Source organism: Neolamprologus brichardi, chromosome 5, assembly GCF_056152115.1.
Source record: "Neolamprologus brichardi isolate AB-2024 chromosome 5, ASM5615211v1, whole genome shotgun sequence".
Taxonomy (NCBI): domain Eukaryota; kingdom Metazoa; phylum Chordata; class Actinopteri; order Cichliformes; family Cichlidae; genus Neolamprologus; species Neolamprologus brichardi.
In genome coordinates, this window is record NC_142108.1 from 30,817,174 (window position 1) to 30,829,612 (window position 12,439).

At 43.1% G+C, this 12,439-nt stretch overlaps 1 protein-coding gene across 1 annotated transcript in view; it reads left to right on the forward strand.

The window, feature by feature from the left end:
• Positions 1–8,147, forward strand: part of gli1 (GLI family zinc finger 1) — a 65,767-nt gene extending 57,620 nt beyond the window's left edge. The window contains exons 9-13 of the mRNA XM_087841032.1: positions 562–711; positions 1,027–1,191; positions 2,674–2,916; positions 3,062–3,365; positions 3,574–8,147. Coding sequence (XP_087697158.1) covers positions 562–711; positions 1,027–1,191; positions 2,674–2,916; positions 3,062–3,365; positions 3,574–6,125 — 3,414 coding nt within the window. The 3' untranslated portion in view covers positions 6,126–8,147. The remainder of the gene's footprint in view (positions 1–561; positions 712–1,026; positions 1,192–2,673; positions 2,917–3,061; positions 3,366–3,573) is intronic.
• Positions 8,148–12,439: the final 4,292 nt, after the last annotated feature.

Consider the following 12,439-nt stretch of genomic DNA (forward strand, 5'->3'; position numbering starts at 1 on the left):
AAGTCTCGAAAGTGTCAGCTTCCTTTTTATAGATACAAAAATATGTAAATGCACTGATCTGAATTATAATATTTCTGACTGTCAAAATTTCCCAGATTCAAATCGAATCGAATCGAATTAAATCGAATCGTGGATCAAATCGATTCAGGACCTTGTGAATCGGAATTGAATCGATTCTAGAAATCAGTGACGATACCCAGCCCTACTCTGCATGTCCTGCATCCATCGTCAGCATCCTTTGTTCATTGTATCCACTATCTCTCCTCTGCACATGTGCAAACCATCTTAGTCTCTTGTCACTCCCAATGAAAGTCTCTTCAACTCTCCCACCTCCATTAAGGATACACAAACCTTCACGTCCTGTGAAAGTTTTGTCAAAAGGTGGTATTTATTTAAGTATTTACAGATCAGTAATAGATGTTAAAATAAGGCAAACATCAACATATATGAAATTAAATGGGCACACCATAGAGCATAGAACTATAGAATGCTTCCATCCCAAAACATGTCATGGGAGTATCCACTATCTGTCACTAACAATGAATCTTTTTGTGTTTGCAGCACATCAACAACGAGCACATCCACGGGGAGAAGAAGGAGTTTGTGTGTCACTGGCAGGAGTGCTCTCGAGAACAGAGGCCTTTCAAAGCCCAGTACATGCTGGTGGTTCACATGCGCAGACACACAGGAGAGAAGCCACACAAGTGCACTGTGAGCGCATGTGTTAAGTCTTTGTTTTGCCTCTTAATTCTTGTTTCTCTTTCCTTGTCTAGACATCTTCAATTCCGACATGCTTCTGTGTTCCTGTGCACCTTGACATGTATACCATATATTATTTTCAGTGTGGATTAACAATCTTTGTTTATATTTTAAAACTCGCTTTACTGTTTTGTAGCTCAAATCTAATATTGTTATAGGACCGCAGGCTTGTTGTCAAAGCTTTTACAGACTCTAATCATCCCCTCTCTCGCAGCTTAGCTGTTGTAACAGCGTTAATTAAACAATTGTGTATATTTGCTGTTCTAGTTTGAAGGCTGTAATAAGGCCTACTCTCGCCTGGAGAATTTGAAGACCCACTTGCGCTCTCACACTGGGGAGAAACCATATGTGTGTGAACATGAAGGCTGCAACAAAGCCTTCTCCAATGCTTCAGACCGAGCTAAACACCAGAACCGAACTCATTCCAATGAGGTAATATTTAGCTATTGAATGTCACGTGCATGTTGCTGTGTAAGCTCTGTATTTTTTTTTAATATATATTTTTATTAGTTTTTCTGTTTTCACAAATAGTACATAATTACATAATAAAGTGTACAATTCAGAACCAAAAATAAATAAATAAACAAACAAAAACAAATAAACAAAACAAAAACAAACAGACTGATAACTAAACACAGAACACCAGCTCAGTTTCATCTAAAAAATAAATAAATAAATAAAGAGAGAATACAATACAGTACAATACTTGTGGTCCCAGTAGTACGTTGCAGTTTGAACACTCAAGAGAATCCTTGTAACATAATATTAGAAACATCAGGTTCCACATAATTCAAGTTTGGTTCCCACACCTTAAAGAATTGATCTGTTTTTGAGTGCAGTACACATGTGAGATATTCCAATGGCACTAGATCCAACACTACTCTTTGCCAACCTTTAATAGTTGGTGCTTTTTCATAAATCCATTGGAGTAGTATATTCTTCCTCGCCGCATAGGTGAGAACACAGTACAATCTCCTATTATTCTTGGATATTAATCGCCGGCTGGGGAGGCCCAGTATGAGAGACAGAGGGTCCATCTCCAATTCACAACCGAAAATCTTCTCCATTTCAGATAACGCATTAGACCAATATTCTTGCAATTTCAAACATGACCAGAAGCTGTGAGTTAGGGTACCAATTTCTGTCTTACATTTGAGGCACATGGGTGAAAGGGTAGGATTGTATTGATGTCTGCGAAATATGGATATATGCATTCTGTGTATGATTTTTAACTGTATTGCTTTGGTACGATTACAAACTGAGATTGATTTGGCATAACTCCAGACATCTTTCCACTCTTCATCATCAATTGCTATACCTAACTTCTTTTCACATGTGCCTTTAAGCCTCTGTGACATCACTGAAAGTACAGAATATAAAGCCTTATAAAATATCTTCACAGGTACCTCTTTGTCTGTTAAAAATAATAATTTTTCAACAGGAGAGACTTCATGACTCTCACTAAAGTTAGTACTATGTGAAATGTAATGCCTTATCTGTAAGTAACGGAAAAAGTCATGTTTGGGGAGAGAATATATTTCTCAACCATTTGGTCAAATAGCATAACTACATTGTCGGAGAATAAGTCCCTCAGTCTCTGAATTCCTTTGTTCTTCCATTCCTTAAAACCTATATCGAAGCTCTGTATTATTAACAGTGTTATTAGATTAAATCATGTGTTTTCTTCCTAAAGGGTAACATGTAACTGTTTTGTGCTGTTTCATTGCACGCTTTCATGTAAAATAATTGTATAAATTAATATAAATGTATTGTAGAGATTCACATGCCAAGATACACAACATAAATTGGAAATAATTTCTATTTGAATCATAAGATTTTACATAGCAGGAAAGCAGCAGTAAAGTAAACTGTGGAATGCAAGGAGTTCACATAAGATGCTTTTGTCTTTTACAGAAACCTTATGTGTGTAAAATCCCTGGTTGTACCAAGCGATACACAGATCCAAGCTCTCTGCGTAAACATGTAAAGACCGTGCACGGCCCTGAGGCCCACATCACCAAGAAACACCGTGGAGACACTGGCCCTCGGCCCCCCGGTTCAGTTATGAACCCTGGAGGTCCCAACTCTGAACTGCTGCTGGAGAAAGAAGAGGCACGCAGAGAAGACTGCAAACTATTGGCTCCTGAGACTTCTCTGGTGAGGGTTACAATTTGTTCTGTATCATTCAAATGAATAACATATCAAAACTCCAATGTAGTGGAAAAAATAGGGATCCCTTCCATATTTTCTTATTAAACTTTATCCCATTTTTAAAGTTAACTTTGTCTCTCACATCTTCCAGAAATCCCAACCAAGCCCTGGCGGTCAGTCTTCCTGCAGTAGCGAACGTTCTCCACTGGGGAGCACCAACAACAACGACAGCGGCGTAGAAATGAACCCTAATGCAGCCGGTAGTCTGGAGGACCTCACAGCATTGGAAGATGGTGTTGCAGGTGGAGGAGGAGGTGGAGGGGAGCCGGGAACAATGGGAATGTCAGCGCAGGCTCTGAAGAGGCTGGAGAATCTAAAGATTGACAAGCTGAAACAAATCCGCAGGCCAACCCCTCCTGGACGCGGTGGCAGCAACAAGCTTCCTGCAATACCTGGTACATGGTGTCATAAAACAAGTTTAAAATCAATGCATAAACATAGAACTACAACTGCTGAGCTTAAATATACCTTCGATTGTTACATTAGCTGTTCAGTAATGTTTTCACTGGAACACGCTGAATTTTTAAAAAACAAAATAAAATATTGTTAATTTGTAACGATTTAACACTTCTAAGCTGTTTCCTCCTGGATGTTTGTTCTCAGGTCCAGGGGAGAGTATGGGAATGTGTGCACCTTCTCCACTTCTCTCAAATCGACGTGTTATGGAGCTGTCCAATCATGAGCTCGGAGGGGGAACAGTTGCCTGCTCTACTAATGACAGGAGAGGAAGTGGCACCAGCAGCCTAAGCTCAGCCTACACCGTGAGCCGTCGTTCCTCCATGGTGTCTCCTTACCTGTCCAGCCGACGCTCCAGTGATGGCTCGCAAATGGGAGCAACGGTTGGGGGAGGATGTCACCTTCTGGGCGCAGAACAGGCTGGGGGAGACCCTCTCTCTCCTGAGACCAATCGCAGAGGCGCTCCATGTCCCGGAGGAGGGTTGCCCGGCCTTCCTAATTTAACCCCAGCTCAGCAGTACAGCCTAAAAGCCAAATACGCTGCAGCCACCGGTGGACCACCACCTACTCCTTTACCTAATATGGAGCAGCCAGGTACTCCTGGCAGAAGAGGAGGTGTTTTGAGTGAGTACCATGGTCAGCCTTTGCCTCCTTTCCTTCAGCAAGCTGGTCCTCGTAGGCATAGCGCCAACACAGAGTATGGCACCGGCGTTATCTACCCTCACCAAGCTCCAGGTAATAACAACAGGCGAGCCAGTGACCCAGTTCGTGCCGCTGCTGACCCTCAAGCTCTTCCCAAGCGCTTCAATAGCCTTAATAATGTAGCCATGATGGGCCGAAGGAATGCACTGCAACACCGTGGCTCTGACACCAGCCTTGCCCGCCATATGTATTCGCCCCGGCCTCCGAGCATTACGGAGAACGTAATGATGGAAGCTATAGGCATGGAGCCCCACCACGCTGACAACAGGGACCGCTCCATGATGTTGCCACCTGGAGAGAGAAACTTCATGGGATATCAGCAACACAATCACATTGGAGGAGTAGATGGAGGTCCCATTTCAACTCAGCTGTCCCCGAGCCATGATGCCCTGAGCTGCCCCGAGAGGGGTTACATGCAGCGGCAGTACCCGAGCCAGGGAGGGGACGTCACTGCCAGCGCTGGTGTGAATCCAATGGCACAGGCAAGACCTGTTCATTCAGAAGGCATGTCGAATGCACTTCTGCAACAAGCTGAGTACAGTATGAGCAATTGCCAGCTCAGTCCCTCTGGTCCCCATTACCCTAGTGTAGGCCAAGGTGGTGACGCTGGAGGTCCCTGGAATGACACCCATAGCCAGGTCCAAACATCCAGCCATACTCTTCAGAACCAGCAAGCTATGCAGTATTCAGAAACTAGCTTGCACCCGCAACAAACGCAGGCTCACTTCAACAATCAAACAGGCCTCTACAGCAGTTCAGATGGAGCCCACAAACTCATAATCAAGCCTGAGCAGCAGTTCCACCCTGGGATGGGAGCTGGAGATGCCTGTCAGAGCGCTAAGCTCCATCATCAACGCATGCTTCTGCAGCAAACGCAGGGTTACCCGCAACAAACGGGGCAGGTAATGATGAGGAACTCTAACAACCCCAGGTGTGACTTTCAAGGGCCAAACCAAAACCCTTTTCCCAGTGGAGAGGGATTAAGTCTGGGCTGCGCTGGCTCTGCACTGGCTGATGGTCAGAGGTCAGAAACCCCAATGATGCAGGTAAAGGAGATGATGGTGAGGAATTATGTGCAGTCCCAGCAAGCACTCATGTGGGAACAGCAGCAAGAGCAGCAGCAGAGTGGATTAAAACCTTCTCCTCTCTCTGACAATATGGATCTGAGTGGTCAGGCAGCGATGATCCAACACAGTCCACAGCACCAAAACCAAAATCTTTATTCCAGCCAGACCTATCCTTACCCCAACCAGAACCTGATCATGAGTCCTCAGGCCCACAGCCGTGTGCCAAGCTCAGTAACGCCTAAAGACCAGCAGATGGCAGGTCTCCAAGGTTCATGTTATAACCAGGAAATGGTGATCCCCAGACCTCCTCAGGGCCGAAAACCTCTCAGCCGCCAGAGTAGTCTGTCACAGGTGGGAGGAGGCTACCTTGGCAGCCCACCACACCTGAGCCCCGTCCATTCCACTTCCAGTCCCAGGCGAGGCGTTCGACTTCCTCCTGTCCAGCATCCGCAGCATCCCCAGAATGAAATGTTCTCTCCTTCCAACAACAACAACAACGTATACTACTCGGGTCAGATAAACATCGGTATGGAGAAAAACATGGACGCTCAAAACGGGCCTTGTCTTAACCAGCAGCACAGTATGGGGTCCAGTCTGGACCCAGTAGGTGGCACAAAGTCCACCCCTTTGGCTAACTATCCTGAGTCTGGCCCCATTTCAAACGCCCTAGAAAACTTGGACTTGGACAATGCTCGCATAGACTTCACTTCCATTATCGACGATGCCGACTCTTCGTCGTTCAGCGACGTCAACAATCCCATCCAAGATCAGCCGGGATCTTCCTCCCAGGCCTCATCGCGCCTCACCACACCCCAGACTTCTGTCAGCTTGGCTGCAGGGTCTGGCCTGTCTAACATGGCTGTGGGCGACATGACATCCATGCTAACCTCACTAGCTGGGGAGAATAAGTACCTGAATACACTGTCTTAGAAGACAACTCCTTGGCAGCTAAAGAGAAATTAAGGCTAACAATCACACTCTGGCCTTTACCAGGTTAAATGCAACCAGCCTGAGGTTTCAGAAAAGAAAACAAATTCTGTCCCTTAACGTGATTTTTCTCTTGTACATTATAAGAAAACTGAGTTGTGTAAAAACAGAAAAAGTTTTAAAACAGAATAAAAAATCTGTGCTGTTTTATACCTGTATGCTTTTATATGTAAACTGAACATCTTCCGTATTTTTAAAACCAGGATCCCGAGCTGGCGAGCATCTTTTAATCCCTCCACACAGGTCGAAATGTTACAAATCCTCACCCAAAAACCTTAAAACCAAAGGTGCCTGATCAGCGTCTCGCAGTTATCTCCTGCAGCCTCGGTACTCGGTGTTTTTCTGTGCCTTACTGTTGCACACGGAGCTGTTTGCCTGAATGACGCTGAACTTTTTCCTGAACGGGCATTCCAGTCACGTATGGAGCACAGAAGGAAACATGTAAATAAGTTTATACAGCGTGTCATGTATGTGACATTAGGTAATACCCCTGTCTTAATGGACTGCTTGGTTTCTGAAGGCTAATGCTGAGGGATGTCATGGTAAAATGTTTGACAAGTTAAGAGGAAAAAATGCTTTTAGTGATCGTGAAATCATTTCTCCTTATCGCTGAGGATTTCTTCCTTATCAGGAGCAACACAATATGCTACCAGAGCAATGTCAGTATTCCCACACAAACACTTTCCCCCTGCACGTGACCGCACAGAGACACTCAGGATGTGTTTGAATCTTTGGTGTTCATATTACATGTATGTTGTAATTGCCTTTCCAGACAGAGAGTTTGCACTCCACATGTTTACTGTAATTATTCTTAAAGCAGCTGTGTATGTATTTTTTTTCCCATTTGTGTTTATAACTGAGGTTCATACAGTGAGCAAAGCTCGAACATAACACGCATCCACAATCCCCACTACATGTCAACATGTGTAATATACTCAAACATCCCTTTACTCAAAGTTAACCTCACCTACAGCTCATATGTGACTCAGCTGAGTATGGTGGATATTCAAGCTACTGGATACAAATTGACTCAGCTGGTCTGTACAGATTATTAATAGTTGCCTAACTGTTGAGAATCTGAGGTACATTCAGAGTACGGTGCTGCTGCACTTTGGCTCTAATCCCAAAGAGGAGTTGCATGAAAAATGCTGCGTTAATAGTCCACAACAGGGCATTGGGATGAGTGGTTTTTTTTAAATAAATAATTGCTACCACTGTTGTAAAATCTTCATTTTCTTGGTACACTGAGGTACTTTTGTGCAACTTTTGAGCTGTATGATGCAGAAGTAAGCTGCAGCGCTTTATACGAGAACTAATTTTATACTGTGGCTTTGCACTGACTGCAGCATCTCTTATTACTAATAACATGAACCTCTTATTTTTTTTTGACAATAAAGAATATTTGCAGTATTTTTTTTTGAATAGTCATTCAAGAACACACCTGACCGTGCCTACACTCAGCAAAGCCACATTAAAGTATTGATGAAGCATTTCACGTGACTTTTCAGCTCATAATAATAACGATGCCACTGTAAAGTTTACTAAGCGTTAGCAGGAACGGGGGGAAGAGTACAATCTACCAAAGACATCTACAAATGAGAAAAACATGCACAAATAGTCTATTTTTAACACAACACTAACACTAGAAATAAGGGCATGAACATCGACTGATAGTGCTATGCTTTAGAATGTATGAAATGTTTTGTAAAAAAAAAAATTGTCTTTTTATATTAATGAACTTCATGGATGTCGCCTTCTATGTGTGTATTTTTTTTATGTAACTGTCACCTTTCATTCTGACTTTTTTGCTGGCAAAAGAATATCACCTGTAGCAACGGAAAATTAAAATAGCAGCAATAACTATATTAGACAAAAGCCAAGTGTTATATTTTGTGTACAATTTTCTACATTTTTATACATATGTGCTATATTTTACCATTTTATGAATAAACATGTTGAGTTTGGGATGGATGCAGAATGTTTGTGGTCCAACTTTTCTGTTGCATGTTTCTTGTTGTGTGATGCAGTTTTGTTCCACGTATGCTCAAATGAGCAATATGGAGTTGTTGTTTTAGTAGTGCTCATGTGTTGAAGAGTGAATTATGCGTTAAACATGGATCTAGGTTAACAAACATAATTGTATATAAAGAGGATTTAATATTTATCCTTGCTACAAGCAGTCTTTTTGTCTGGTGAGTTAATGCAGTGACTCAGTTTCTCCAGTAGAGTGCAGTAGAACATGAGGAGCGTGGGCAGACGCTGTAGGCTCTTTAAATTTAATTCTCTGCAAATTAAGACCTGGTAGCGTTGCTTGCTATACTTAATCTGTAAGCGAGGACTTAAATCGAATTACTCTTCCAAATTATTCAAAGTCTGTCCAAACGACCAAGCTGAAGGCTCTGGTCCTAAATCATCAGTGTTTTTAATCCCACAGACTGTTTCCATCTAATTGTTTTTATTATTATTAAAACCTCATAGCAGTTATGTGTTATGGGTTTGAGCGGTCTGCTAAGTCGATGAGCAGCGAAACTGGCTTGACTGGCTCTCTGTGGTCAGTGGGCACTGTGGAAACGCAGTGGTAGATGGTGGTGTGAACATGAGTCAAGAATAGTTTAAGCAGAGAGTCTTTTTCCCCTCAGACTGGAGTAAAATTAGAGAAAACGGAAAAGAAAAGTATATTTCCTCCCTGTAATAAACTTGCGATTATTGCTGTATCCTGGGACTCCACGAGGTATCCTTCCGCCGGGGCGAGGAGAACCAGGGATGTACACCTGTTCATCAAACTTCACCTCTAAACACTGAGCGACTGATTAAAAGAAACGTTGTGAATTTTGGTAAGTTGACCATAAGTCGCAGTTTACGTCATTGTTCATGTTTTGTCGTGAAATCGTGAAAATGCGCCCAACCATAGTCCCAGTCAAAAGGTCAAACTAAAGCATTCGGCTTTCCTTACAGGCGCGTGAGCTGTAGTAACCATAACGTCATTAAATAAAAGCACCGCGCGAACGAGCCAAACCAGCTAACTGATTTATAACTGACTGCAACTTGTAATAAAGTCACTACGGGCAAACCTTTAAAACTGAAATATTAGAATACCAGTGTCGCGTCCTAATAACTACTGGTTACACAGATTTCTCCTCATTTAACCAAAATAATTTGTCATTTAATCTATTCTTCTTCTTTTTTCTTGATAAGCCCGAAAAGCTGATTTACATTACAGAGCTGGCTTTCTAAGATGTTGTCACTACCTTTACTTTCTCCAGTGGCTAATTTTGATCCAGGGGCCCCAGTGTGCTTAGACTATATTGGCGTTGCGGTGTTGTGGCATGGCACAGCAGACTCACGGGCAGCCACTACAGCCTGGCAGTGATACTGAAGCTGACTCATTTGCTCCAAGGCAAGGGGAAGTTTTACTGAGGGACTACTGATTTGCACTCTGGCATATCCAGATTTGTGATTTGAAACAATAGCTCTGTTTCCACCGAGGGGTCACGTAAGGTGTTTGCAGAAGCATCTATGCTGAGAGAGGACAAAAAGAAGAATTACACTTATAAATAATTGCAGATACACATGCAAAACAAAACACATACACATACACATGCAAAACAAAACATTAGTTTTCATTTTGCATTAGTTTTAGTGCAAAACAAACTAATTTTACCTCGCCCATGTACACTTAAGAGGCTACCTATAGATGCAACTGACAGAGATGGGCTCTATAAAGTAGTAGAGTTTCACCCTTTTAAAGATAATGCCTTCTAAAAGACTTGAATGGTGCTCATTTTAAACTATTTACTGCAAAGCTTTAGTGGTTACACTGTAATCTTGCTTGACAAAATGACCAAATCTAAAGCGCACTGACCTGCTCTGATATGCTCAAAATGGGCATTATCCTCTTTCTTCTTTCAGACCAAAGGCTTTACGAGGCAAAACACGGCTCCTTTCACCAAACCGGAGCGAGTGCGTGTCAAAACAAAACAAAACTAATGTAATAAGTCAGATGGCAGTAATATCAAGATAGTGTTGTTGCTCGTCTGTAATGTGGTCACCATTTTTCTGTGGCGAATGGAAATACCAAAATAAGAACAGAGTTTTTCAAATGCAAAGAAGTGGGCAGCATAATGACTTTTCTCTTTTCTTGTCTTGCCATTCAGAAGAAGGCTTTTCTTTCCCTTTGTCACTTAGACTGGCATATAATTAACTCCTGCTTAATATGCTGTGTAAGGGCTCTCCTCCCCATGGAAGAAGCTTTGAACCCACAGACCACAGATTGGGACAAAACCCCAGTAGGACTGCTTCCTTCATGTGTGTGTGTGTGAGAGAGAGAGAGAGAGAGCGGTGTTGTTTAAGCATGACAAGACAAAACTCAAACTACACCACCACAGCGTTGCTGCACCTGGGTGTAGTCAGTTTATGAAAATAAGTGTAATATGGCGCATCTTTTTTTGTTTGTTGAATAGATGCTTTAGCTCAAACTCCAGGCAGCACGTAACCTTCAACCAAAACTTATAACCTGAGTGAAATCACTTCACGTTATGCTTGGAAAAATCCACCTATCCATCGCATCGACGTGGATGTGGAGGTATTTAAAATTTACAAAAAAAAGAAAGAAAGCAGCTCCCAGGACCTCTGAGGCACCTCTGCACCCCTGTGACCCTCATCTGTGCCAAAGTTTATTGCCCCTCCTCATCCACCTCCTCTCCACCCTCTCCTCCATCCATCCTACCACAAAGAGCCGTGATGACCCTTGTGTCCTTCTCTTTCTTCTGCCCTGTGCTCCCTCCCCACCTTCAGGATGCCTTCTCTTCCAGAATCCATTAAAGAAAAAAAAAAACCTCCTCGTGTCATGATGGCGAAGGAATGAAAGGGGAATGTATTTTGGGACGGGGTATAGGTCTTGTTTTAAATGTAAAGTTGAGCTCATGTAGTGTTGGAAAAAGTAACAAGATGGAAGTAATTTGAGTACTATAAAAATGCCTATATATTTCAAATATATCCCTTAAGGCTTATTCTGATTCTTAAAGTCTGCTCATTCTGGTTGGCTACTCCGTTTGCTGTTGGGTTGCCTTCTCGTTAAAAAAAAAAAAAAAAAAAAGTCAGTGTCCCTTTACTTCTCCATCTTTAGCCTAACTTAATCTGGGTCACTCTGTCAGGTTCCTGTTTGTTTACCCCACGTGGACTCCCTGTAGCGGGACACATTATGCGCCGTGAAAAGCTACCTGGTCGCTCTTATTATGCGGCAAAGCCACTCAAAGGTGGAGGGGGCAACAAAAAAAAAGAGCCAAGGTAGGGGTCCTGAACGCTACGTTAGAGTTTTATTTCGGATGTTTTTTTCAGTTGCAAAACAGATTACGGTGCAGGTTGCACCACAAAAGACTGTCAATGCATCACTTCCTACAGCCATCCCAAGCTGAATAGGGCGCAGGACGGGGTCCGCTCCGGGATACTCGGGCGCAGGTGCGACTGCGGCTTGAATAATAGCCAAGCCGTAAAAAAACGGAGGGGAGGGGGAAGGGGAGGGGGGATGGGCGGTGGAGAGGGGTTATATATACCTGTTGTCATTAACCTGCATTTAGTGTAATGTCTTCTTGGTAAAAATGTTGCAGACTGAGCCTATAATTTAGTCCCAGGCAGCGAGCCTAGAGATTCAAGTAGAGACGTTGCGCCTACTGTGGAGGCTCCATGAGAAAGGGGACAGGGAGAGCCTGTCCTGATCAGCTAAAGTATAAAAACTACACCTGCAACGAAGACAACACTCTTAATCCCATCACAAAATCTCACAATTGTTTAAAAAAAATCTTAATAATAACTGGCCCCATAAACAACCCAGCCTAATTCACATTTAACTGCATTAATCATTTATAACCTTTTCATTCATCTCAGCAGCTGTCTTTAGATGATGCATGGAGGAACATTTTCAGTATGGCCAGTATGGCTTTAATTTTTCCCCAATAGATGGAGGCAACGAGGACCTTGTCGCTTTCGGGGTAGAGAGGAGGTGCAAGGGAGCAAATTCGAGATATGCTGTCAAAGTGTAACAGAGTCGGGTCTTTTGTTTTTTGTAACTGTCAGGCTGTATGAGCGCTCGGACTGGGGAAGGTGTATGTTTACGATGCCAAGACTGACCTCAGGGCCAGCCTCTGCCGCTGACATCACTCCTTACGGCTCGTCGCCTTCGCTCGCGTGGGAGTCCCATCAAGGTCTGAGGCTCCCGCTGTGACCGAAGGCGATGCTTCTGCACCATTCATTCTCAAGGC